This window comes from Panthera tigris, chromosome A3 (genome assembly GCF_018350195.1).
Source record: "Panthera tigris isolate Pti1 chromosome A3, P.tigris_Pti1_mat1.1, whole genome shotgun sequence".
In the NCBI taxonomy this organism is placed as follows: Eukaryota; Metazoa; Chordata; class Mammalia; order Carnivora; family Felidae; genus Panthera; species Panthera tigris.
The window spans coordinates 86,836,756-86,864,734 of record NC_056662.1 but is presented as its reverse complement, the minus strand read 5'-3'; the positions used below and the strand labels follow the sequence as shown (position 1 = coordinate 86,864,734).

The window sequence follows — 27,979 nt, the reverse complement described above, 5'->3', positions numbered from 1 at the left end:
GGATGGTGGGGAAGACACTTCATAGTTTTCATTAGATTCTCCAAGGTATATGTGACCCCCAAACCTATGATTTATATTATCTTGGCTTGGGGAAAAATACCTAATACAGGAAACTGCCTACCACACAGCTGGTTGGAGTGTTAATTTGTTAAACTTTTCTGTAGGACACTTTGGGTACCCTCATGTGTGTGTGTGTGTGTGTGGTTTAAAACACACATAAGAACATATTATGAAGTTAAAATAATGCAAAACAGTGTAAATTAGGGGACAGAGATAGACAAATTAGTAATACAGAGTATAAAGCCTGGGATGGGTGCGACCAAGAACATAACAGATTTGTGGTATGGTGAAGGTATTATTGCAAATCAGTGCAGAAAGAATTGGGAAAGTTAACGAGTTCCAAAAACCTTAAAGTTCTTCACTACCAAATCAAATTGTATGCAGAATGTTAATTAGCATTCTTGTTTGCTTCCTGCCTGCTAATGGGAATGCTTCTAATGTTTTCAGATGAAGGATTTTATGCATGCTGATTTGACACAGGATTTCCTTATGTTAATGAAGTAGCCTATTTCTAGGTAACTAAGAACTTTTCCCACAACTATAGAGATAATTATATTTTATCTTTGATTTTAAAATGTGAAAAAGTGGGGGTGCACTTGGGTGGTTCAGTCGGTTGGGTGTCCGACTTGGGCTCAGGTCATGATCTCACGGTTTGTGGGTTTGAGCCCCATTTAGGCTCTGTGCTGACAGCTTGGAGCCTGGAGCCTGGAGCCTGCTTCCGATTCTGTGTCTCCCTCTCTCTGCCTCTCCCCTGATCGCGCTGTCTCTCTCTCTGTGTCTGTCTCTCTCTCTCAGAAATAAACATTAAAAAAATTAAAATGTGAAAAAAAAGGGCACCTGGGTAGCTGAGTAGGTTAAATGTCTGACTCTTGATTTTGGCGCAGGTCATGATCTCACAGTTCGTGAATTTGAGCCCCACCCTGGGCTCTTTGATGACAGCACAGAGCCTTCCTGGGATTCTCTCTCCCTCTCTCTCTGGCCCTCCCCTGCTTGCGTGCACTCTCTCACTCTCTCTCTCAAAATAATAAATACATAAACATTTAGAAATAAATAAAATATGGAAAAAGTGTAATTACATGTGGGATGCATTTATCTAGACTTATGGTGATCATTTTGCAGTATATACAAATATTGAATCATTACGTTGTACAGGTAAGATTAATGTTATATGCCCATTACATCTCAACTTAAAATGTAATTATTTACGTTGATAAAATATTACCTGAATTACCAGAGCAAACTCTACTTAGTCATAGTAAATTGTTTTAAATAACATTTTGGATTTGATTTGCTAACATTGTATTTTACTTTTTTTCATCTGTGCTTTTAAGTCAGATTGGTCTTTAGTTTGGGCTCCTCCCCCCCTTTTTTATTTATTTTTTCACTTTTGTTAGTTTGGGATATCAGGGTTATTTTAGTTTAAAAGACTGAATTGGGATACTTTTTATCCTCTTTTATGTTCTAGAACTTTTATATAGCAAGGACATTAAATTCCTCGAGGGCTAAAAGAAATATACTTTATAACTGTGGAGAAGGCATCTTTTACAGAGTAACTGTTTAACAACTTTTCCATTTCTTCTCTGATTATTAGTCTTTTCAAATTTCTACTTCTTCTTAAGCCAATTTGGCAATTATATTTTCCTAGAAAAGTTAATAGTTTTAATGAGATTTTTCAAACTCATTGAGTCATACATACTATTTTCTTATAATTTAAAGATCTTTTCTACATATGTTCTATCCTACTTCTCATTCCCAATGCTGTAAAGTTTTCCTCTTTTTGCCATACTTTTACCATTCTTCTCAAAAATGTTCTCGCATTTATTCTCTGATTTTTTGCTTTTCCTAATTCATTAATTTGTGCCTTAATTGTATGACCTCGTATTTCTGCTTTCCTTAGAGTTTTCTTTTTTTAATTTCTACATCAGTTAAATTGGTACTTCATTGTCTATTATTTCTTAATAATAAAAGAAAATTTGTGGCTACAAATGTTTCTTTGCACAGCTTTGGCTGAATCCCCAAATGTTTTCATTACTTACTTCATTGCATAATTTTAATTTTTCTCTTAGGTCCAAGAGTAATTTAGGAAGACAAAATTTTATTTCCAAGTGATTGTACATTTAAATTGTCCTTTGTTATTAAGTTCTAATTTAATTGTATTGTAGTTAGTGACTGTAGCCTAAACAGTTTTTTCTTCTTAGAATTTTTTAAGGTTTCATTTGAGGGTCAGCATACAATCGTTCCTTAAACATCTTCTATGAATATTTGAAAGGAATGTGTTTATATTTGCAGAAGAGAACATCTTGATTTGTATATATGAAATTAATTGTATTAGATAAATTATTCAAATTCATCACAACTTTACTTAATTTTTACCCTTTTGAGGTGCCACAGATAGAAAGAAATGCTCAGATTTCAAAAAGCATATCCATTATCTATTGCTACATAACAAACTATTATCTATTGCTACAAACAAACCCAAAATTTATAGTTTAAAACAATGACATTTGATTATTTTTCATGACTCTGTGAGTTGGCTGGGTTCACTCTTCCAAATGAATTCAACTGGTGGACCAGACGGGGCTAGGTTAAGGAATGGTGGCTTCTTTCTGCCCCACGTGGCTTCCCATCCTCTGGTAGACTAGATGGGGCTTCTACCCATGACGGCAGAAAGCAAGCTGTAATGCACAAAAGTGTTTGTAACTATTTGCTTGTACCATCCTTCTTGTTCACTGAAGTCCCACTGAACTAAGCAAGATGCATGGCTCAACCCGGATTTAGTATGGGAGGGGACTACACAAAGCCATGGGTGACAGGAAGTATGCTTCACTGGGGGGCCATTAACGTGACATTCTGCCACACATGGACTATAATTTGTCTCTTCATTCCTTCTTATCTCCTTATATTTCTAATAGTTTTGACCAAAATGATCTGGTTTGTAATCTAATTCCTCTTTTTTTTTATCCTACAAATTTTAGTTCTCTCATAATTATATTGCCTCATCAGATTTCTTTTGGTCTGCACTTACAGGGCAATTGTTTTAGCTTTTTTTTTTTTTAAGTTTATTTATTTATTTTGAGAGAGAGAAAGGGAGAGTGGGACATGGGCAGAGAGAGAGGGAGAAGAATCCCAAACAGGATCCACACTGTCAGCACAGAGCCTGGTGTGCGGCTCGAACCCATCAACCATGAGATCATGACCTGAGCCAAAGTTGGATGCTTAACCTACTAAGCCACCCAAGCACCCGTTTTTGCTTTTTGTATCACTGTTGAGTCTGTTTCTTAAAAGCTTCTAGTTAGATTTTGTCTTTTAAAAGGTCAGTTAAAGTTATTAATGTTTAATGGGAATACAGATACATTTATGCTTGCTTAATACCATCTGATCATATATGTGCTTTCTGTTTTTCACATTTCTTGCTAACTCAATCTCCCTCCCTCCCTCTGTCTCCCCCTCTCTCCCTCCACTCCCTTTTTCCTCTAGAAATTTGAATGTTACATGTTCAATTTTTGTTCTGTTACTGGTTACTTTTAAAAATGTTTAGTGATTTGATGTCTCTATCAAACAAAAGGATTTTACAGCAGCTCTTCGAGGAAAAAGGACAAAATAAGCACATTTTTGCTTTCCCTTCTCCTATGCCACTCTGTCCTCCAAGTGTCTATAATAACCTGGGCCTTTAGATTTAGATGATTATGATTACTTAACTCTAAATCCTAACCAATGCATATATGTGTTCTTTCAAGAATTATCTTCTATAATTTTATTAAATTTCCAACCATACCGTCAGCTTCACATATCAAAGTACCTAACAGTGGCTTTGACATTAAGGGCATTTAATTACACCATACAGAAAGGAGGGTGGAGGGAGGCAGGTCCATGTTGGTTCAGTAGCTCTTAAATGTCAAGGTGCTATGTGGGCCTCTCTCAGATTCTCTTGGCCTTCTCCTCGTGGTCACAAGGTTGATGTCATACTCCAGATATTTCATCCCTAGACAACCATCTTCAAGGGAGGAAGAAAGGTCAGGCCACCTCACTACCCGTCTATATCAGGAAGCAATTCTTCCCCCAGAAGCCTGACAGGAGACTTTCCCTGACATTTCATTGGTCAGAACTCAGTCACATACCCAGCCCTCGGCCAAACGTCAACAATGAGCAATGAGTTGTCTTGCTTCACCCTCTGGGTCAGGGCATGTTGTGATCACACAAAATTGGGATTCTCTTAGTAGGAAGGGAAGGAAAATGTGCATCCTTCTGGCATCCACAGGAATGCCACAATGTATTCAAAATCAGGCATAAGGTTCATTCATTAAGTTCTATTGTTTCCATCACTCACCGCCATTTCTTTTACACTATTTCTCTTACATTGTTGAGTTTATTTGCTTTTCTGGAACACTTTTATGTAGAGTCTTTTTTTTTTTTCTCAGTTGGGTGGTATCTGAATAGTTTATGTTTTTTAGAGCTGCTTGTCTAAGATATCTTGATAAGAAACAAATTTGTGTCACAGTCCTCTCCCCTCAAAATTCCATGCATATTGCTTTGTGGTCTTTGGCATTTATGTAGCAAATGCAAAGATGATTTTTTTTTTCTTTCTGAGGTAAGCTGAATTCTTTTGAGTGACTTCACAAAACAGAGAACACTCTACTTGTCCATTGTTGAATCCCTAGTGCCTAACTCAGTGCCTGGAACATAGCAGGCTTGTCATGAATGAATGGACGAAAGAAAACAATTAAGAGCCAGTTGTCTGTGGAGACTCTCAAAAGAGCAGTTTCGCCTTCATATTAAAGAGTTTCTTTTCCCTGCACGTAACCACATCAAGCTAGCTCCTTGGCAATGTTCTCTCTGTGCCAGGCATCAAATGTGAGCCCCCAGTGGGACCCTTGTCCCGTGTGCACCCCCATACCTGGGCAATCCTGCATGCTTCAAGACGAAGGAGATTTGCCCCTCCTGACTTTTCTGGGATTAATTTTTGCCCACAGCCCTTGTCACCACCAACTCTGGGAGCATCACTGGGTCCTGGTGGGGGTCCCTCCCTGGAGAGGCGGTTCTTTTCTGTGAGGGGAATTGAAGGTTGTCAAACCCTTCTCTCAAACTGGTTTCATCTGCATTAAGTCTCACAGAAATTCCTTGAAATGTCTGGTATGTGGGTGTAATCCTTCTTCAGTTTTGAAGAATGACAGATTTTCCCCTATCATTATTTTCCTTTGGCTGTTTCAATGGGAGTTTGGAAGAAAGGCAGGATGAGAAGTTCAATGTGAGGGTTTAAATGCCTGTCACAGAGTGGAAGTCTGTCCTTGTACTTTTCATAGGCCCTTTAGACAAAGTCCCCTCCACCTTATAGACCTATGGGATGTATAACCCCTCCTGGCGTCACCGACTCCTCCGATGTAGGGTACAAGAACAGTTTCTCCTTGTTATGAAAAGATTTTTAATATCTTGCCTTTGTCTTTTCTCTGTCTCAACTTTTATCTCTCACAATTTCTTTTGTCCTTTTCCTCTGAGCTTAAGGAGAATTTCTTGAGTTTATCAGGCAGATTGAGCCATCACTGAAAACTAAATTACCCACTCCTCTTTGTACCTCTCTTTCTTTGATTTCTCCTTGCTCAGTTCTTTATGCTTCCTTTTCGCTGCCTCCCTGTTGCTTTTCTGGATCATCACTACCCTATTTCCATCAAAATTGTTAGTTTTGCTTGCCTAAGGATTTCTAGGTGTTTAATTTAGGACTTTTCCCTCCAACTCCTGAGAATTCTGGGGCCAATCTTCTTCTCAGAAAGCTGTGGCTGTTGGGGCAAGGGCAGCAAAGACAGGATCGAGGGCATAGCTCTTCTGCCTCCAAGCGTGCTAGCTGGAATGGTTGGACATCAGCTGAGCCGCATCCTCTGGGTACCTCTACTGCATCCTGGTCAGCTAGGCAGTTCACAAACTATATGAGCAAATGAATGTCGTTAGTTGTAGCAGCCAGCTGGTAACTCTGTCTCAGAAACTCTGACCCGTGCCTTAATGTCCTGGAGCTGCTTAGACCACATGTAGAGCCATCAACCTCCAGACTTCATGACTGGGCATTAGAGCCATGCTGTGATATCCCTTGTGGAGGACAGAGCCAAGCTCAATATATAACTTCAGCGTGCATTCCGGAAGTAGGCTTGAGAGCTGGAGGGTGGAAGACATTAAGCAGAAGGTCAGATCAGTCTCTGGAGAACATTGGCCATGAAAATCACCCAGGTAGCTGAGGATGAAGCAAATGCCTCTCAGGGCTTCACACCCCACCCATTATGCTGATGAAAACTGTAAAAATGATTCAGCACAAAGTTTCCTATTTTTTCTTTTGGCTACAGGTAAGGAGGACACTGATAGCTGAGGCTGCAGAGGGGGCTGATACTTGGACAATACCTTACATTGGACTAGATTTCTGTTCCTAAATCCCTCCGCACAGTCAAATCTCCTGTCTAAACACAGTTCTCCAGAGTTCTTTATAAAACCTTTCTTTCTCTCTCTCTCCCTCTCTCTCATACACAGATGACATTTGACTTTTGCCATCCTATTGGGCCAGGCACCCCTTCCTGTTTTCCCTCAGAGCACTCCATCTGCAGCTGCCACCCGAAACCAACTCTGGTCATTGCTCTCTGAAGCTTGTCTGTAGGAATCGCAGTCCATTCAGTGCTGTGGCCCAGAGCCGTGCTTCCTCCCCAAGAGTGTCCAGGCCATTTACTCCCTAATATCTTGGGTAACTGCCGAGCTCAACAGCAAGCTTAGCTGGCTTGAATCATTCAGGGAAGACTCTGGTGCTTATGGCCCCATAATCACTTCCCAGATGAATCAGGAAGGAGGGGGAGGCTGATTACAGTGAAGAAGGGGACTCTTTAAACCATACACTCTGTAATAAGTATGTAGAAGGAAGGGGAAAAGTGACAGTGGGATTTTACCAGCTTCTGAGTAGAACATAACATAGTTCTCTTGTTTGCACAGGGAGGAGAGGCTGTCACCGGCTTAGTACAGAAGGGACTGTCCTTGAGCTCAAGGCCAGCTGAAGCAAGGGTGTGCAAAGGCAGCCCAGGCGTATTCCTGGTGGGAAGGCCACGCAGTCACCAGGCCCCACATGCACACAGAAACCAGGTGGCCTGGCGAGGGAGCTGCAGCGCCTGTAGGTGAAGGAACACACTCACATCTCTGCAGAGCTTTAGGGGCCACAGCTAAAACTTCATGCAGCTCAGACAGCAACGTATTCCATACGGCTAAAACACAAAAAGAGCACACCACCCTTTAAAAAAAAATGATTTCTTGGCTCTAAACAGCATTCTGTAATTTTCCCCCCTCTTTCCTCTTATACCACAGGCTGAGAAACTAAATCCATGGCTCCCAATGAGCCTATGAAACTCTCCCCATAGGAAGGTGCGCACACATGCACACACACACACACACACACACACACACACACATGAACAGGCATGAGCAAAGGAACTGATACGGAAGTGATAAAGGTAATGGCAGGAAATTGAGAGAGGAGAAAATATATCCACTGAGAGAGATTTTCTTTAAACAATAGCTATATTTTTTGATAAATACTGTGCTACACATGCAAATAAATTCTTGCATCTAGTCCCCACATCAGCCCAGTGAGTTCAGTATTATCCTTATTAAAAATGTGGTAACTGAGGCAGCAAAGCATAGAAGCCAACATATCAGCCTTGAACCAGCTCGTTTTGCTTTCAAAATCAGGCTCTCGCAGGCTTTGGAACTCTGGTTATTTTCTAAGTTCTCTGGGTCTCAATTATTTTCAAATAAAAGGAAGATGGACTCTACCTCATAAGGGTTGCTATGAGGATTCAATGAGATGTGGAAGACGCCAAAGGCAGAATGTTCACATTTTAGGATATTGGGTTTCCTCCTACTTCTATAAATAAGTGTTCAAAAACTACCTCAACTCAGTTTACCAAGAAATGCTACAGATGTTTTTTTAAGAAAATGTTGATTATCTGTTTGACTTGAATGAGTTGGAAGGTTTATAAAACTGCACATGTGGGCTGGCTCCTGAACATGTTGGTGGAGAATTAATGATTCCAGAGCATTCGATGTACTTTGATTTGAGTACTCTTTAGTTTACAAGATATCAAATTATCTCTTGATTAAAAAGATTTTACAGACCTGAAGGGGATAAGCTCATTGGTTTGATTCTGCTGCTACTTCCCCCCACCTACGACTTTGTGTGTGGGCAGGAGAAAGAGAAGGGGAGACTGCTCAACCCACTCTTGCCAGCCTGGACAGCTAGCTCTCAGCCACAGTGAACTTGATGTGTGCATTCTAGCAGGAAACGGGGCGATGGGTCCATTCTCCAGTCCTAGCTGGGGGTCCTGGAGAACAGGAGAAGGCCATTGAAAATGGATTTCTTCCCTCCTGTAACCAAGACAGGCCAGTCTAGGAAGGAGATGGAAAAGCCATCAAAATAGGTTAACACCAGCCTAAAGAGGTGAACACAGAATCAGGGAGTCAGGAACCACTTACTAAAGAGAGAGTCTGTGTGCATTCACCCTGTACAAGCATGGTATGTATACAGGAAAAGGTGCACTCCAGGACTTAGCACACAACCCTCACTGCAGATTATTAAAGGTTGAGAGAACAGCAAGGTATCCTCTGACAAATGTATTGAAAGGAATGGCTTCTCAAAGTAAATTCACACTGTTTTCAAAATCCCTTTCTACACTGGTATTTGCTGCCAAATGTCAAGGCCAATGGCCTGATGCTTCCTTTTCAGAATTAGGCCCCTCAGCTCATATGAAACAAACTTAACAAAAGTCAAACCTGAGAGTCCGAGTTTTAGGCCAAGAAAACATCAGGAGACTCCCCCCATCCCCATCCTCCAAGGAAAGTGGGTGTATCTCCTCCTAGTCTGGCGGGGCCAGGAGAAGAGTGTCCCTCAGCTTGGGGCATCTGGTATAGGATGGGTCACTGCCTCCTGGGAGCATACTGTCCCCTATGGACGGTCCTAAGGGAACTTATGGATGGTCCCCAAGAAACCTATGGGTCGTCCATTCTCTACCCAGAATGTCTTCCCTCTCCACTTCCCCAAATTCCAGCACTGGGGGCGAGCTCCAGGCCACAAATCCTGAAAGGGACACCCAGGTGGCTCCAGCCCATACATCCCTCTCTCTGGGCCCACCAGGCTGCATGCTAGCTACCCTGTTCTTGGCCCCGGCTGCCTGTGGCGGGGTCGGGGTGGGGGGCGGCCTGAATGGTAGTAATAATGGTGGATAACCAGGTGCCCCTTAGAGACCCATCTTCATTATTAATCCCAGGCCAGATGTGCGGAAGCTCGCTGATCTCAACAACGCCGCCTGACAACTTGGGGTGGCTGTGCCCTGGCCGGCATCCCTAGAATCGAGAATTCTCAGCTGGGATAGGGGTGCAGGTTGGAAACCTGGTTTAACAAATTCTTTGCTGGATACTGGGGAGCCCTTTCCTCCGGCCAAGTCTTTGGCAGGCGGCGGGCGAGGCTCTCAGGTCCCGTTCCGGGGCGCGTCTGCAGTCCCAGCGGGGAGAGCCCCCCGCAGCGGCCGTCCGCGCAGGTGCCGGACGCCCGGGCGGCTCCGCTCCCCCGCGCAGAGCCTGGAAGCGACCACCGCGCCCGGACGCTCGAGCCCCGCCGCGGCCGCACTGCGCTGCTAGTCTGAGGGTGGTGTCTGAAGTCGGGCGCTTCCTGCCTTTCCCTCCGCCTGGGTGCCCGGCTAGCGCGGCGGGGTTCCGAGATTCCCCGCTCGCCCCGCCCCGCCCGCCGCCCGCGCCCTGCACTGTGCGCGCGGCGTCCCCGCCCCCAGCCCCAAACCCCCACCCGCTGTGTCCGTAGGGGGGCACCCCCATCGGGGAGGGGGGGTGGTCCGCAGTGGCCCGGTCCCCGAGTGGCGGAGAGGTGACGGTAACCGCCTTCCCATTTCCGCCCGGCCGGCCGCGCGTCAGGGTGAGTGCAGCAGAGAGCGTTCGGTCCTGCCTCCGCCCGCCCGCGCCGGGGGCTGGCCTTGCCTCGCCGGCGCCTTTTTCCCCCGCAGCGCGGCGCCGCTTCGCCACTCGGGCACCGCAGGTAGGGCAGGAGGCTGGAGCGCCTGCTGCCCGCCGCCCGTAAGATGGTCCCCTCGGCTGGACAGCTCGCCTTGCTCGCGCTGGGTACGTACGCTGCCTGCTGCGCGCCCTGAGCCACCTGCCCTCGGCGACACCCCGCTTTCCGCTGGCCTCTCCATTTCTTTTTCCTGGGGGTTTTCTGCGCCCGCCTAGGAGAGTCGAGGGAGGTTCATGCTTTTCAAGGGTTGAAGGCTGGGGGTGGGGGGCAGTGGAAGTCACGAGGGCTTACTAGGGTTTTGGAGGAGCCCATTCCAAAGAGGGGGACCGTCGAGCGCCCAGGCTTTCCCCGGGGAGTGGCCGCCTGGGCCGTGCGTGAGAACGCCGGCCGGGGAAGGGGAAGCGGTGTGCGAACGGGCTTGAACTTTAATCCGCCGCGGCTCGGTGTCCGTACACTTGCCCACACCTACCTGCATACCTGGCTGTCTCCAACCAAGCCCGTCCTCACTGGTGGCGGTAAGCATAGACGCGGAGAAGGTGGCTGGCGTCAGACCCTATGCCTCTTCCCTGTCGTATCCCCTGCCTACCCCTGAGACCCAGTGACGGGCAGAAGGTCACAATCAGCAGAGGAGCCCTCAATCTTCTAACTTCAGGAGCTCTTGAGCTTTGGGGTATGTTTTGGATTTTTGTGCGGATTAATTGTGCTTTTAATTAACTTCCCTGGGAGAAGTGGTTTAAGTGTCAGCCGAGGGCAGGAGTGAAACCCTAGACGGAGCGTTGCCAATTTCCTTTGCGTTTGTTCTTGGAAGGGAACGCGAGTTGGGGGAAGGGAGGGAAAGTTAAACTCGCCAAACCTGGGTCTCGTCTGTGGAGCCCGTGAGTTTTTCCGCGGTGAAGTTCACAGGACCGTATGTAAGGGGTAAGGGGCGCAGTGCAGTGCGCTGCCTGGCGGGCTCTCGCCCCTCTCCGTGCCGGGCCTCTCTGCTATTGAGATAGCTGGTTAACAGCCCAGGTGTTCAGGTTTATTGGTGCAGCTTCCGTAAAATGAATTGCTCAGTCGACATCCCCTGAGCTTAACCCTATAAAGCAAGTTGCTCCTACCTGGATAATTTACTGTAGCCTGAGAAAAGCTGTGGAGCCCTTCCCCTTAAAAAATGCCCAGAGCCGCAGCCTCACCCAGTTCCTGTACAGTTTCAGAGGGCTCACGGACCCGCCTGTAATTCTGCCCATGAAACGCTGGTTAAGAACCGCAGCAGGAGGGGAGGCATCGTTTTAGAGGGAAACGGAGCAGTGGTGGAACCCAGGCTCAGAGATGTAGCTTACCCTGAAACTCACCAACAGGTGGCATGATTATGGATGGCTTTTCCTCCCCGTTTACAAAACCTTTTTAATTTTTTGTATTGACAGTTCTGATTTTAGATGGTTTTTAAAGCAACAAAACATTACTGGTACATCAGAAGCCTCCTGTCTGCAGGTGCCTTTGTAGTGTTTTTTGTTTGTTTGCAAATTCTGGTAGTAATAATAGCTTATGCTATTTGAGCACTTACTGTGTGCCAGGCACTGTTCTAAGTGCTTTTCATTTAATTAATAAGTGCTATTCATTTAATTTTCCCACCAACCTGATGAAGAAGGTATTATCTTCCCTGTTTTACAGAGGAGGAAGGTGAAGTACCCAAAGCCCACAGTGAGTAAGTACTTAGGCCAGGATTGTTAGAGTGTGGGAGAATCAAGGGGTTGAAAGGTCACTTAACTGTGGTTGGTCACTAGAGTCCCATCTCCCAGTTTGGGGACTTTTCCTGAAGGTGAGATTATATGGAATACCCTAGAACTTGCTGTTAAATTGGGTTTTCTGTTGGACTCCTAGGATCTGAAGGCGGTCTTAGGTTATTCAGTGAAAATTAGAGGCAGGAAAAGATGGTGAACAAATTTGAAGGCACCTTTGAAAGTTGCCCTACCCTTGCCCATGAAGATTGCATGCATTCGTCATGTTATTTTTCCTTTTTGCCTCGTAGTTCAACCTGATCTTTGTTTCTTAAGAAAAGAATGTATAAACTTAAAAAGATTGATCAGTATGTAAAACCTGGCTCATACAGTTCTAAAATATGAGCAGTTTCACTGGGTGTTGTATGGAAACCAATTTGACAATAAATTTCATATATAAAAAAAAATAAAAAAATAAAGAGCTTTACCAATCCCCCCAAAAAATAAATAAAATAAATAAATAAAATATGAGCAGTTGGAAAAAGAAGGTAGGAGTACTTTACACCATTTTTTAAATTTATATTTCTTTTTTCTTAAGGCTTTAGTTCTGATCATTGACTACAACTTCTGCCTCCCACCTCACTTTCTGCTAGATTACTGAATAGCACTCATCAGTGCCACATGCATCTTTAATTTGCACATTTCCTCTCTAATTTCTCTTAAATTGGTTGAAGGCAGTTCCAGGCAAATCGGCAAATCTAGAAAGCCGAGATCTCTCCCCTCCTCCCCAATCTTCGTGGAGACAGTCTGAAAAGAAACTGGTTGTTTGGAGTCTCAGCTGATGCTCCTGATTACTTGGAACCTGAGCGATGATTGATGTTTTGGCTGGAAGAGTGTGGAGACTGTTGCTTAAATGGCAACATTGGAAATGTGATCCGGGTTCCTGTGGTGGCTGCCTCCATGTCAGATTTCCGTCACTGACCAGGCACACCTCATAGGAGCTTGGCACCTTCAGTCCCACATCCTCCTCTGTGAGCAGGGAACAAGATGGTGTGATCCTGGGCAAGTCACTTAGCTTTTCTGTGTCTTGTTTTGCTCATCTGTGAAATTAACAGGATTGTTGGATATATTTAACGAACATAGAATGGTGCCTGTCACGTAGTAAGAATTGAATTAATCTTAATCTTAGTGCCATCATCACCATTGTTGTTATAACTTTGAACCCCATAGAATTCCAGATGTTACAGCAGATTGTGTCCATTCTGTAGCTGGAAAGTTTGTCTGTCTTATCTTCTAGCTCCCCACCTTTCCTAAGCCAGAAAATACCACCCAACCTAAAAACCCACTTAATGATTTAGTGAGGGTCATTTGGCAGATGCCAATTCAAGCAAGTTTGGGATTTTTTTTTTTTTTGGACGTCATGAATTCTTTAATTTTTGATGCAAAACATTTGTATTTTCTCAGTGTTCAGTGGTCAGTTTATTGAAGTCAGCACTAAGTTCCAGTTTTCTTACCTGTAAAGTGGGAATAATAAAACTGCACCCACCTCACAGGCTGTTAGGAGAATCAAATGAGATGGTAAATATAGAAGCTATTTATAAACTATACTTATAAAGGACTACACACAAAATGAAATTGATTTTATAATACAGAAATGGATTTTATAATCCAGAAATAACCATTATGTTTATGGCAGTTCCCAGAAGGAGGACTGGTTGTAACCTAAAGAAGGGTCCTAGGACCCCAGGTGTCATTAAGGATGGGTACAGATGAAGCAGGTCAGCTTCCCTGTGGATTTGGGACTGAGGGACCAGTAGAGGGCATGAAGTAAGACAGCCCTCTTCTCCATTACATGGAAATGATGTCTTTCAGAGTAGACAGTGGAGGTTTGCCCAGGACACATGTTTTCCTTATTGGGCAGCCATAATTAGGGAAAGTTCACTTAGAACATGGGCTGTAAAGGTGTATATGGAAGGCTTAGAGGCTAAGTTTCCCATATTTGCTTTTCCAAAATTTGGTTTCCTAGGATAAAGAGATCTTTCTGTAAATATTCAATGTCCCCTGCAAAGGGGACCTTTCTTACAGGAGTAAATGATGCTTCCTGTTACTATGGTAACATAGGAAAAATAGCTGACTTTTCCATTAGACCTATCTCTAAGGGCCTTTTGAAAGTGTGTTTGAACAAAGTCCTACTCTGTGGACTGCCCGCTGAAAGGGATGGGCATTGGGAAGTGGAGGTTGGGTCAGCCAAAATGGGATTAGTGTGGCACACTGAATTGGGTATCTTGTGCCTGGTTTCACATGTAAAACCTCTGTAGGACCTTCCACAGCGTGCCTCAAATCACAGCCACCTGGAGGGCTTGGTAAACCAGGTTGCCTGGCAGGAGGTAGGAGTTTGCATGTCTGACAAGTGTCCAGGTGTAGCTTAAGCTGCTGGTGGGGAGGAGAGGAGAGGGGCCCTTGGAGAACCACTGCTCTTCAGCCGATTCCTGTTAGGGAAGCTTCTGGCTTACCCAGTTGCGTTTTATCTAAAGTACGTGCTGATGTTTATGAATGCTGCTGTGGATTTACGAGCCATTATTAAAGGTGCTTCTGTGGCCTGTCTTGCTGACCAGAGCAGAGTTAGAACTCTTGCTGAGATCTCTTAATTGTCATAAGTGTCCTTGACCTTTACCTCTGGAAAATGTGACCATCTTCTCTCATTAGACTTAAGCTGACAAATGCTAAGCATCTCCCGCTTTCTTTTTTGGGGGGTTGCCAAAAATTGACCGTTGTTTGGCTGTCATTTCAACTATTTTTAATCACCTCATTTTAAAGTACGAATTTAATTTTATGCTGAAGGCTAATATATTTAAGATTGCATCTAGATGGAGAATTCGAGCACTTTTACAGTGACTTCTGGTTTTGTTTTGCCTTTCTTTTTCCCTTGTGAAATGTCAAGTATAAAAAATCTTTCATAGAATCAGGAAAGCCTAAAATCTAGGCTACCAGAACCATCTCTTTGGAGCTCTTCAAGTACAAGGCACATTCTCTTTAGACCAACTCCAAAAATCTGGGTAGTCTTTTGACACATTATGAATTGGTTGTACTGGGGTGCCTGGGTGGCTTAGTCAATTAAGTGTCTGGTTCTTGGTTTCAGCTCAGGTCATGATCTCATGGTTTGTGAGTTCGAGCCCCACATTGGTGCTGTCAGCCCGGAGCCTGCTTAGGATTCTGTTTCTCTCTCTCTCTCTCTCTCTCTCTCTCTCTCTCTCTCTCTCTCACACAATAAATAAATAAACTGAAAAAAATGAATTGGTTGTATTGAATATGACGTAAATAGTTGTTACCTGGGCTTGGAAAAAGAAGTTTGTTGAAATGGAGTTTTATATTTGCTAGTGCCTTTTTCCCCCCTCAAGTCATAGGAAACACAATTTCACATGGAGTCTCTCCCCTAGTCAAGTGAATTCTATGCTCAGCACTTTTGCTTTTAATTTTTTGTTGTCTGCTTCCTTACCTTGAAAAGCATTCAGTTTCCCCCACTCTAGTGTTTGCATTTCTCAAGTACTTGTAGAGAAATGGTTAGGACTTCCTCAAGAAGGGATGTATGCGTAACTCCTTTGTGTAACAAGCTTGTGTAACTTACAGAACACCAGCCAGCTATTGTCTTACGTTTTTTGGTTTTATCTTTGAATGTGTTAACTTTTCTGTCTGGGAACCTCAGCAGCAGCGCTCTGCTCCCTCCATGTCCTGCCTTGGATTAACATTGGTTGGTGCTTGTCCTCTCTAGCAGTTGGGGATTCTTTAGAGGCAGAGATCCTGGGTGTTCATCTCTGCCCTTGGCCCATCTAGAGCACAAGTGGAACCTCAGAGGAGACCACTACACACTTGAGGACCCTCTGGGGTAGTGTAGACTCTGTTGGCAAACACTTGGCCACATAGTTAACATTTATCCTAAACTATCAAGGGTGGTTGCATACAAATTCTACCAATGCTGATACAATTAGTCTTCAGAATAATTGTTTTATTGTTATTTTTCAAAAATAGATTAGGATTTAATGTTTTTAATGATTGCAGAAAAACATTTTTCCCCTTTTCTAGACCATTTGCAAATTCTGGAAAGCATAAGAGAAAAAAGTGTTTCAGTGACCTGTTGTTCTAACACCCAAAGATAACCATGATTAACATTTTGTTATAGAGCCTATGGATGAATATATAGGTAGATATTCTTTGAAAGCATATCTGAATTTTGATGGATTCACACTGTTTAACTTACTTGTTTTTGCAATTTAACAACCTTCATAATAAACACTTTTTAAGTCATTCATTTTTTAAGTCATTAAACATTCACCCATTACATCATTCCTAGTGGCTGGGAAATAACCGCTTGACTAGATTTAATATAATTAACCAATTTTGAAACACTTTTGTCCATATACATTTTTCCCATTTCTCACTGTGAAGAATCTGCACACTATTGGGAATATAAGTTGATACAACTGTTTTGGAAGGTAGTGTGGCAATAGCTATCAATTTTAGGCGGGCATAACTTGGGTTATCAGTTCCACTTTTTGATATATATCCTGTTTAAATAGTTGCCTAAATACGCAAATAAAAATGTAAAGGATGGTGATTATTGATTAGTTTATAACAATAACAAGTTGCCAGTACCCACTGTTATAACTATTTAAGGAGATTCCTTAAACAAGTTATCTTTGTACAACAGTACAATGATTTGCTATGTAGCTATTTGAAAGAATAAAGGTTTCATGGTCTATTAAACTTAGAAAGGCATAGAACTGTATATATAGGACAGTGCCTTGGTTTCAATTGGTTAATTTTTTTTAACAAGCCTATATTAAAATGCCTGAAATCAAGGAAGATAAATGATACAACAGACATTTGTGTACATAAATGTTTGGCACATCTTTAGAAAAATTCCTAGCAATTGGTCTTTTCTCCCACCAGCAGTGTATGAACACCATTTTCTTGAATCTTCCATAACTCTAGAAGTTAGTTTTAACATTTGCCAAGTTGATTGGAGACCTCAGTCCAGTCTTCATATTTAATATTTGCTGAGATGACTAAATTATTTTTGTTGGCCATGTCATCTTATTTGCAACTTAATCTTTTCAATTTTTTTTCATATTGATTGAGCATCCTTAGAGCTTTATAATAACCATTTATATAAAAAGGATATTAATATTTTGCAGGTGTTTCCCCCATTTATTGTATATCTTTTTTGGTTATGGTATTTTTGACATACCAAAGGTTTTTATGTAGCAGAAACCAAAAAAATATATCTTTCCCCTTTAAGCTCTCTACCATCACTTACACAGTTAGGAGAACCTTCCTAAGACAAGGAAAATCTTGCCTAAGATAAGGCAAATATTTACTTATTTTTTTTCTCCTAAGTCTCATATATTATGTTCAACTATTCTATCTGGAATCTATTCTTTTATATGGTATGAAGTACAACTCACATTTCATTTTTTTTAATAGTCAACCAGTTAATGGTCTCAATTGCTATTTGTGGAATAATCTATCCTGTCTACTATGGTTTTGATATTCCATTTTTATCCCATGCTAAATTCCTATAAGTACTTGAATCTGTATTTAATTTGGTTCTATTATTTTGTATTTTTGCACTTATTGTGAATTTGTTCATGCATGTATTCTGCAAATGTTTATTGAGCACCTATTCTGTGCCAAGACAGCTTCTAAATGCTAGGGAATCAGCCAAAAATAAGACCTAGAGCTTGTGTTTTAGCGAGTTAGACATTTCCTCCTGCTCTCTATTATAACCGGTTGTTGCTAGTATTTAAAAATATGTATTTCTGGGGCACCTGGGTGGCTCAGTCGGTTGGGTGTCCGACTTCAGATCACTTCATGATCTCACGGTTTGTGAGTTCGAGCCCCACGTTGGGCTCTGTGCTGACAGCTCAGAGCCTGGAGCCTGCTTCAGATTCTGTGTCTCCCTCTCTCTCTGCCCCTCCCCTGCTCATGCTCTGTCTCTCTCTGTCTCAAAAATAAATAAAAACATCAAAAAATTAAAAAAAAAATAATAATAAAAATATATATTTCTTTTGTAATGGGTTTTGTTAATTCTAATAGTCCTTCAGTTTATTCTCTTTGGTTTGCCGGTACATGATCATGTAATCTTGAATAGTGATAGCTTTTCCTCCTTCCATTCCATATTTTTAGCCCTTACTACTTTTTCTTATAGCTGGCTAGAATTTGAAGAACATTTTTTATTTTTTTTTAATTTATTTTTTAAATATTTATTTATTTTTGAGAGGAGAGAGACTGAGTGGGGAAGGGGCAAAGAGAAAGGGAGACATAGAATCGGAAGCAGGCTTCAGGCTCTGAGCTGTCAGCCCAGGGTCCCATGCGGGGCTCGAACTCCACAACTGTGAGATCATGACCTGAGCTGAAGTGGGACGCTTAACTGACTGAGCCAGTCAGGCACCCCAAAGAACATTTTTTAAAAGGCAATAGATATCCTTTCATTTTTCTTGACTTACTGATAATATTTGTAGCATAAACAGTTAAGGATGACTTTGTGATTATGTATATGTGAGGACATATTATATATACATAGGTGTGAAAATGTATATATAGTAAAACCGTGGTTTGTGAGCATAATCTGTCCCAGAAACATGCTTGTAATCCAAAGCACTTGTATATCAAAGCGAATTTCAAGAACCATTTGGCTCAGTTGTGATCACGTGACATTTACCGTCACATATTACTCACATTGCAAGACGTCACTCGTTTATCAAGTTAAAATATATTGGAAGTGTTTGCTCATCTTGCAGAACACTGGCAGAACAAGTTACTCGCAATCCAAGGTTTTACTGTATGTGTATATATACAAATAAACTTTATCACGTTAATAAAATGCACTTTATAACCTACTAAAAGATTTGGCATTTAGCTTTGTTTTTTAAAGCAGAGGAGATAATACGAGTTGTGGGTCTTGCTTTTTTCAAATGTTTTGAGGACTTTTATTGACCTGATTATGTTAAAGCCATCCTTCACTTCCCCGGAATGAACCCTCCTTGGCTCTGTGGGATTATTCTCTGTGCATACTGCTGGATTTGATCCATTCTGAAGTTTGGGGGCCTTGTTTTCTTTTTTAGTGTTCTGTTTTGTGTTTTGTGTTTTGTTTTTTATTTAAGAGAGTGTGAGCGAGGGAGAGGGGCAGAGAGGGAGAGAGAAAGAATCTTAAGCAGGCTCCACGCTCAGCAATGAGCCCAACTCGGGCTCTGTCCTATGATTATGACCTGAGATCATGACCTGAGCCGAAATCAAGACGCTCAACCAACTGAGCCACCCAGGTGCCCCTCCTTTTTAGGTTTTGATATCAGCATTATGTCAGCTCTATAAAATACATTTTAAAACATTCCGTCTGTTATATACTCTTAAGTAGTTGAGATATGGAAGCAAATGGCTCTGTGAAGGCTTGAAAGAAATTGCTAGTGGTCAGTTTAAATTTTCCACCTCTTGAGTCATTTTTGGTAATTATTTTCCTCACCATCTATTCAATTCAGATTTCTAAATTTCTAGCATAGATTTGTAAACAATCTCATTTTAACTTAAAGTTTTCTTTTGCATCTGTGGTCCCAGCTAATGTGACTTTACCAAATATGAAAATAAGTACCTAGGCCCCCAAAACAAAATACATTTTTAAGTTTGTTTTTCTTGATAATACTTTGGGGGGGGGGGGATGCAAAACCTTTCTTTCTTTCTTTCTTTCTTTCTTTCTTTCTTTCTTTCTTTCTATCTTTCTTTCTTCCTTTCATTCACAGGGAGAGACAGAGCATGAACAGGGGAGGGGCAGAGAGAGAGGGAGACACAGAATCTGAACCAGGCTCCAGGCTCTGAGCTGTCAGCACAGAGCCCCATGCAGGGCTCGAACTCACAAACCGCGAGATCGTGACCTGAGCCGAAGTCGGACGCTTAACCGACTGAGCCACCCAGGCGCCCCTTCTTTTTAATCTTAAACCAAATTCAAGCGAAGGCTTCATTTTAATAGTGTTCCCAGGAGCCCAGGGAAATAACCAGTTTATTTGCATAACTGCATGTGCCAAAGTTGTTATAGTAATGCCATTTCTGATTTGGATGATGCGTGGCATTGTAATTTCTAGCAAAGGCTACTAACTAGCTTCCTGTTGGCTCAAGCTTTAAAAAGTTTAAAAACCTCCAAATACACTACTGTGTCCATGAGATGCCACTAGAGTGTTTGAAGCAAGACAGCCAGTACTGGTGTGGGAGATTTTTGCCATTTGCTCATTTGCTTTTTGGTTCTTTTTTGTTTTTACGATCAGAACTTCTCAGTAAAAAAAAATATTGGATTCTTACAAAGAGACCATATCTTCAGCTTGAGTTCTTTAGGGCCTTTGATCTGAGTTTGAATGAGGTCAGTAAACAATTCTCCTGGGCACTTAAAGGACAGATGCACCTTTACTGCTGTTTCGTCATCTCTTGCCAGGTCAGAGGCATTCTCTGGGTAATTACTTCCAAGAGGTGCAGGAGATTAACTGGCTAAATGGTACACGTAATGCGGTGACACAAAAGTGGCTGAAGCAGATAAATGAGAGGTTTGCAATTACACACTCTGCTCCCCTCCCTCTGCTGGGCCTTGGGAACCAATACAGCGAACACAAACATAAGATACTTTTCTTGGTTGAAAGAGAAAGCGTAAGACCTATAACTTTGACCATGGCAGTGGCTCTGAGGAGCTGGCATGTGAACTATGGAGGGACATAACCTGTTCATCTTCTATGTCACTGAGCTCAGTCGGAAACTCTGGGCTTGAACACTTCTCACCTTGGAACAGTTTCTGGGTTATTATTTTTGCTTTGGAGGAGCGTATCATCAGGCCTGTTTGCATGCTGTACACATTCCCTGCCAGCAAATTTAAACAATGACAGATGTTTTTTGCACATAGCAGACCTTGGGTGTTATAATTAGGGTTTCAGGGGATGAATCATAGGCCCCTGAACTGGAATGAAAGCAAGCTTGGAGCCTGAGCATTATTTAGAGAGGTGAGGTAAACTCATAGATCACACAGATGGGGAATCTTTCAGGATCTGGACTGTCTCTAAATCTCATCAGCCCCTCCCTTGCCACACAAAGAAAACCCCAAAACGGGCGCCTGGGTGGCTCAGTCGGTTGAGCGTCCAGCTTCGGCTCAGGTCATGTTCTCAGGGCTCCTGGGTTCAAGCCCCACATGGAGCTTTGTGCTGACAGCAGGGAGCCTCCTTCGGATTCTCTGACTCCCCTCTCTCTGCACCTCGCCTGCACTCGCTTGCTCTCTCACTCTCTCAAAAAAACATTAAAAAGAAAACCCCAAAACAAACAGGCTTCTTAGTGTCCACAGAACACGTCCACCCTCTGGTCACCACCTCCCCACGTGGGTCATTCGGGGTACACACCTTCTCTGCTGGCCTCGGTTAAATCCCCCTCACTCTTTTTTCCAAAATGAAGTTCAAATCAGAATCTATAAACAGAAGAATCAAAAAAGCACCCCCCAAATTTGACATCATTTTACTAGGTTTAACTGGCAAGTATCCTACCAGATCTCTTTCTCTGTATGGATACAGATATTTGTAAACTCACTTCTTCCTTCAAACAAAAAAAAGCATTTGGTATTTTTAAATCTGCTTTTCACTTATAGTATGTAGGGAAGATATTTCTGTAGCAAAAATGCAAAAAAAAAAAATCTATCAACCTATCCTTTTTATGATGTCTATAACACATTCCATTGTACAACTCTATCATTGTTCATTTGTCCATCCTTTATGGGTAGAGATATAGGTTGTCTCAAACCCGGATATTCAAACCTGAAATGAAAATTCTTGCAGCTAAATCATTACTAGTATCTTCTAATTATCTTCTATGACCAAATCCCCAGAAATGCACTACTAGGTCAAAAGGTACACACTTTTTCACCTCTTAATATGTTTTGACAATCTGCCCTCCAAAAAGCTGTACAGATTTATATGTCTACCACCTACGTGTGAATGCCTATTTGTTGGCAAACTTGCCTATGATTAGTATTTTAATTTTCTAGATTCTGTTAACTGTGTTAGAAAAATGGTGTCTCATTGTTTTAATTTGTATTTCTTTGGTTAAAACCAAAGTTTGATAACATTGAATGCTTTTTTTCATGTTTGAGTGTTTGAATTTTCTTGTGAATTAGACCATGTTTCAGGTAGATTATTTTCTTATTGATTTGTAAGCAGTTTTTTTAAAAGATCTATTGAAAATATTTCCTTCATTGTCCTGGGTACATTTGTATGTGTTGTGTTTGGGTTTACAGAAGTATCATTTTGTTTTTGTTTTTAACTTTTAAGGACTTAAAATCTGTTCGTTTTTCCTTTAGGATTTCTACTTGGGATAGAAAGGAATTTGCTGTGACTCTTTGTCTCATTTCCCCTTCTACTTTAAAAATTTTTATTAACGTTTATTTGTCATTGAGAGACAGAGCATGAGCAGGGGAGGGGCAGAGAGAGGAGGAGACACAGATTCCGAAGCAGGCTCCAGGCTCCCAGCTGTCAGCAGGGCTTGAACTCACAAACCGCAAGATCATGACCTGAGCCGAAGTCGGCCGCTCAACTGACTGAGCCACCCAGGCGCCCCTCCCCTCCTACTTTTATGTTACTTTTTGGATTTAAATTTCAATTCTTGGGGCACGTGGGTGGATCAGTTGGTTGAGCGTCAGACTCTTGATTTGGGCTCAGGTCATGATCCCGGGGTCGTGAGATCAAGCCCTGTGTCAGGCTCAGCGATGAGCATGGAACCGGCTTGAGATTGTCTCTCTCTCTCTCTCTCCCTCTGTCCCTCTCCCCTGCTCGCTCACTCTCTCTCACTCTTGCTCTCAAATAAAAAATAAATCAATTTCAATTCTTTGGGAATATATTTCGGTGTAACATGTGGGATAGAAATCTAACTTGCCTTTTTGCCAAATACTGATCCAGTTACTCTATGCCATTCGTTGAATAATTTATTCTCTAATCACTGATTCCAAATCCTACTTTTGTCACTTGAGACAGTGTAGGAGTATTTGAGTCTATTTGTGGAGTTTTCATTCTGTTCCATTAATTTGAGGCTCATCCTATAGTGAAACATTGTTTTGAGTTGGGAATGCGTCATTTGCCCCAGGAAGTGGGGGCAGAAAATATTGAAAACTGGGAAAGTAGACAGTGTAGTACAGTAGATAGCACTTCACATTCACGGCTCCCTTTCATGACAAGACTTCTACTTCTGTCCCACCTAGAGCCTGTTGGAGGAAGAAACACTTGTGGTGGTGGAGAGAAGGATTACTTACCATGTTTGAATCCCTGGGGAGAAAGGATGACTGACCTCATTCCTTAGCTTGCCTGAAGACTGATGGGCCCTCGGTCTCACTGTTCTGAAAGGCATGGTGAACCTGCTTGTATGTTCTTATTGTTTCTGGAACTTTGTGCTTTGCAGGAACTGGGGGCATGAGGCAGGCCTGCAGTCCTCCGTGTGATGTTCTGGTTAACGGAGACTGTATTTTCACGTCCCCTTTTCAGATGGGAGTACTGTGGAGTAAGTGTGCCATGGCATTCTCAGAGCCACAGACCAAATCTGGTGTGCCTCCCAGGAATAGAGAATAATTAAAGAATCAAAGAAGAATTTAACAGAAAAAAATCATCTATTATCTTCTATATTAAAACAAACTCAGGGGCACCGGGGTTGCTCAGTCAGTTAAGCATCCGATATTGACGCAAGTCATGATCTCGCGGTTTGTGGGTTCTGGCCCCGCATTGGGCTCTGTGCTGATAGCTCAGAGCCTGGAGCCTTCTTCGGATTCTGTGTCTTCCTCTCTCTCTCTGCCCCTCCCCCGCCAAAATAAATAAACATTAAAAAAATAAAATAAACCCTCGGCTGTATTAGTTAATAGAATGCAAGATTGAAATACCAAAATTAATTTTTAGGATATAGGACTTCAGATAAATTTCTATTCTTTTTTTCCTTTTGGAATGTTTCAGGGTGTGCCCCCAGACTCTTGAGGAATAAGTATGAGTTCCTTCTCTTTGCCATTTAGGGGGGTTTAGTGGCAAAGTTTGAGGAGTACTGTCTCACGTGGATGACTGATTTTCAGATATTTAAAGTAGTCAAAACAGTAACTAAACCTATTATTCTAGCTTCGTTATTCTTCTGCTTGTTTTAGATTTAATTTGCTTTTCTAAGTTTTCCCAAGATGAAAACTTAGACTACTGATTTTAGATTTTTCTTCTTTTCTAATATATTCATTCAGTAATGTAAATTTCCCTCTAAGCACTGCTTTTGCTGCATCCCACAAATTTTGATGAGTTGTGTTTCCATTTTTATTTAGTTCAAAATATTTTTTTTAATTTTTTTTTTAACATTTATTTATTTTTGAGACAGAGAGAGACAGAGCATGAACGGGGGAGGGGCAGAGAGAGAGGGAGACACAGAATCCAAAACAGGCTCCAGGCTCTGAGCTGTCAGCACAGAGCCTGACGCGGGGCTCAAACTCCCGGACCGCGAGATCATGACCTGAGCCGAAGTCAGCCGCTTAACCGACTGAGCCACCCAGGCGCCCCAGTTCAAAATATTTTTTTAACTCCTCTTGAGATCTCTTCCTTGACCCAGGTGTTTTTTAGATGTATTTTGTTTAATGTCTAGTATTTGGGGGGTTTTCCAGTTATATTCCTCTTACTGACTTCAGGTATAACTCCATTCCGGTCTAAGAGCAGACACTGTATGATTTCTAGTATTTTAAATGTGTTAAAGTGTATTTTATAATCCAGAATATGGTGTATCTTGGTGAAGTTCACATGAGGTTCTGAAGACCGTGTATTCTGTTGTTGAATGTAGTCTGCGAATGTCCTATCCAGTTGGTTGATGGCGTGTCCTTACTGATTTTCTGCCTGATGAATCCATCCATTTCTGATAGGGGGTTATTGAAGTCTCTGAATATAATAGCGGATTCATCCATTTCTCCTTGTAGTTCCATTAATTTTTTCCTTCGGTATTCTGGCATTCTGTTAGGCACATACACATTAACATTAAGCCACCTCATTCTTCAATGATTTAGAAGCTGTTTCAGCATTTCTCAGTGACTTCAGTGCCTGAAGGTCATCACTAGTAAACTCTTTAGCCCCACATGGTACCCGTAGTTGATGCAAAACTTCCCATGTTATCTGTAAATGAGAAGTCAAGTCTTCTGACTTGATAGCAGAACTCTGCTCTGTTTTAACTTATGGAGAGAAAAAAATATAAAAGTAATTACTCCCAAGTTTCTGACTAGTGCTCTATTAGGGACAAGAGAGTGGGATCTTCTTTGATAGAGATCATTTCAAGTACATTCTTATTTTGAATCCTATCCTCTGTAGGTTGTAGAAGATTTCCAAATGGACTGGGTATGCCCGGTGAACCACCTGAAAGTTAGAGATTTACATTTAGGAAAACAACACCAACTCACTACGTAATGTGAGCTTATTGTCTTGTGAAGTGCCTCTTTTCCCTACTGTGGAAGAGAGGGAAAAATAAACAAAACAGACCTTTAAACTAAATGGGATTTTTTGGATTTTCAGATAAAAGGCAGGCCATTTTTCTTTTAACAGTAATAACAGAGGCATTTGGAGTATCTCTGCTATCATCCCGTGTAGAATATATCCAAGGGATCCAACAGTAGTTGTGATCTTTGTGAACCAAGCCTAGTGTAACTGTTGGTTCTTAATTCACCCCAAGTAGCTACTTTATTCATTTAATGCTGTGCTATAGAGCCAAAGGCATGAATAACCAAAATGAGATCTATCAGCTTGTAATGAGGGGTGCTATTTATTCACTTTAGGTCATTTGTTTTCTACATGGAATTGTTCACTGCAGCAAACATTTAATGTGTATCAGATCATCTGCTGGGTTTGGTGATATTAATGCAAAGAGGGTCATGCCCTAGCCTTTGCCCTCAAGCCCTGAATTCTTGGTAGATTGTGGCAGAAGCAGACATAGTTTTTTACAATATGACGTGAGGTACACAGCGAGCACCTTGCACTCAAGAGGAAGGTTAGGGGTATGACAGGACAAGGCACAATCTGAACAGATAATGGCCATCACTTACAACAACACCTGCTAAGTGGTAATTTCTTTAGAGTCTTACCTGTTGCACAAACTCCTTTAACCCATCTAGCAACCCTTGGACATATGGTGATTATCCCCATTGTACAGATGAGGAAGCTGTACTTCCTTGCCTTGTACTTTACTTGCCCAGTATCCCACAGCAAGCAAGTGGCAGAACAAGAATTTGAACCTGGGACCCTTGACTGCTGGCCTAGTAATCCTGCTGCTCTGTGTCCATCACAGAAGGCTGTGGATGCTGAGATGCCTAGCCCTGTTCATGTATGAAAATGCCATTTTGTAGCAGACATTAAGCTAAATGTAATCAGACTTAAACAGCTGCTCTCTTAAGTTTTTTCTGTCATAGTGACAGTAAGTGTCATGCAAGTAATTGCCATGCTGGCTCACAAGAAATATTGCCACTTCCCAATGCTGTGAAATACAAACGAATGTGGTCTGGTCCTTTCTTCTCTCCTTCAGGTCAAGAGTTAGCTGTTCGGAAGACAGATAGTCACATGAGGCATGCTACTTAACATGTTGTGTTGTGACCAGGGAACCTCTAAAATGAATTCATTGGGGCGCCTGGGTGGCTCAGTCGGTTAAGCGTCCGACTTCAGCTCAGGTCACGATCTCACGGTCCGTGAGTTCAAGCCCCGCGTCGGGCTCTGGGCTGATGGCTCAGAGCCTGGAGCCTGCTTCGGATTCTGTGTCTCCCTTGCTCTCTGCCCCTCCCCCATTCATGCTCTGTCTCTCTCTGCCTCAAAAATAAATAAACGTTTAAAAAAATTTTTTTTTAATAAATAAAATGAATTCATTAATGGAGGCTGCTATGCATTTCTACCTTACAGTTCAGAAAAATTTTTTACTATTTTATTTTTGAGAGAGAGAGAGAACGCGTGCATGGAGAGGGAGGGGCAGAGACAGAGGGGGACAGAGGATCTGAAGAGAGCTCTGTACTGACCGCAGCGAGCCTGATGCAGGGCTCAAACTCACTAACTGAAAGATCAGGACTTGAGCTGAAGTCGGACTCTCAACCAACTGAACCACCCAGGCACCACCCCTCCACCGTACATTTCTTAAAAGGTTTTTGTTATAAAGGGTGATTTCTTCGATTTATGCAGGCAGGCTGTCCTCCAATGCGTGATGTCCCTGAAAGTCACAGTGTGTGTGCGCTGTAGCCTGTAAGACCTCTGCTGGAGTTCTGGCTTCACCTCCTCACCCTACCTCCGTGTCTCTCCAGTTGACATTTCCCCCAAATAATAGTGGGAGAAGGCAAAGTCTTTACTGCTTTTACATTAACACCTTTAGTTCTTCACAGCCCAGCTAAAGATAGAATCTGTGTTAGCACATTTGCTAATAGCTGGCTTACGCTCAGACTGTTCACCCTTAACTTTAGCCGTGACGTGTACCCACAAAAGAACACAGGTACTCATATTAACTTGATAGGACAGTAGATCAGGAAGGAAAGAACACTTAGCATTTCACTTGTATCTGGGAACTTCCTTTATTTGGCCGGCAGCACTTTTTGATGGCCTTTGCACCTCCGAGTAGATAATTTAATATCTGGATCCTCGGGTGATGGAGCAGTGCTGTAGTGTGGACATTTTACAAATGTGTATTAAAAGTGCGGGTTTCCCCTTTAGGTAAAGAGGTAAGACCCTTTGTCAAGTCGTCTGCAGGTACCCCCTCCCTGTGTGCATTAGGCCACTTCACTTTGACAAAAGACCTACATTAGTACCTCTTTTCACGAACCAAAAAGAAATCTAAAGAGAAATCGTAAAAGTTAAAATAGCTTCTGGCATTTGTTTTGAGCTTTTATAGAGGCAGCATGTGCCCCAAGCAGCAAGAACGGCCATGCCAAGCTTGTTCCCCAAACTATGCTCAGCATCTAGCCGCCATATTTTTGCACTGTGTCTGTGAGCGTCTGTGTTTTATCTCTATTTATTTTGTGCATCTGTTAGCAAGATGTGTCCTATAGTATCAGAAAAGCCCATGAGGTTATTTTTGGGGTCTAGGAATGCTCAAAAATGTTTCCATATAAATTAGCGGTGATTGCTTCTTCACTTCACGCCACTGTGGCTTACAG

General features: G+C 42.3%; 1 protein-coding gene and 1 long non-coding RNA gene across 3 annotated transcripts in view; one reads left to right on the top strand and one right to left on the bottom strand.

Moving 5' to 3' along the window:
• Positions 1–3,870: 3,870 nt before the first annotated feature.
• LOC122237350 lies at positions 3,871–7,285 on the bottom strand. The gene is made up of 2 exons (XR_006215810.1): positions 7,215–7,285; positions 3,871–6,201 (listed from the first exon to the last, which is right to left on the bottom strand). It is a non-coding gene; the product is annotated as an uncharacterized LOC122237350 (long non-coding RNA).
• Positions 7,286–10,024: 2,739 nt separating this feature from the next.
• TGFA (transforming growth factor alpha) overlaps positions 10,025–27,979 on the top strand; it is a 111,185-nt gene continuing 93,230 nt past the window's right edge. For both annotated transcript variants that reach the window (XM_042981661.1, XM_042981660.1), the window contains exon 1: positions 10,025–10,203. In XM_042981661.1, coding sequence (XP_042837595.1) covers positions 10,164–10,203 — 40 coding nt within the window. In that variant the 5' untranslated portion in view covers positions 10,025–10,163. The remainder of the gene's footprint in view (positions 10,204–27,979) is intronic.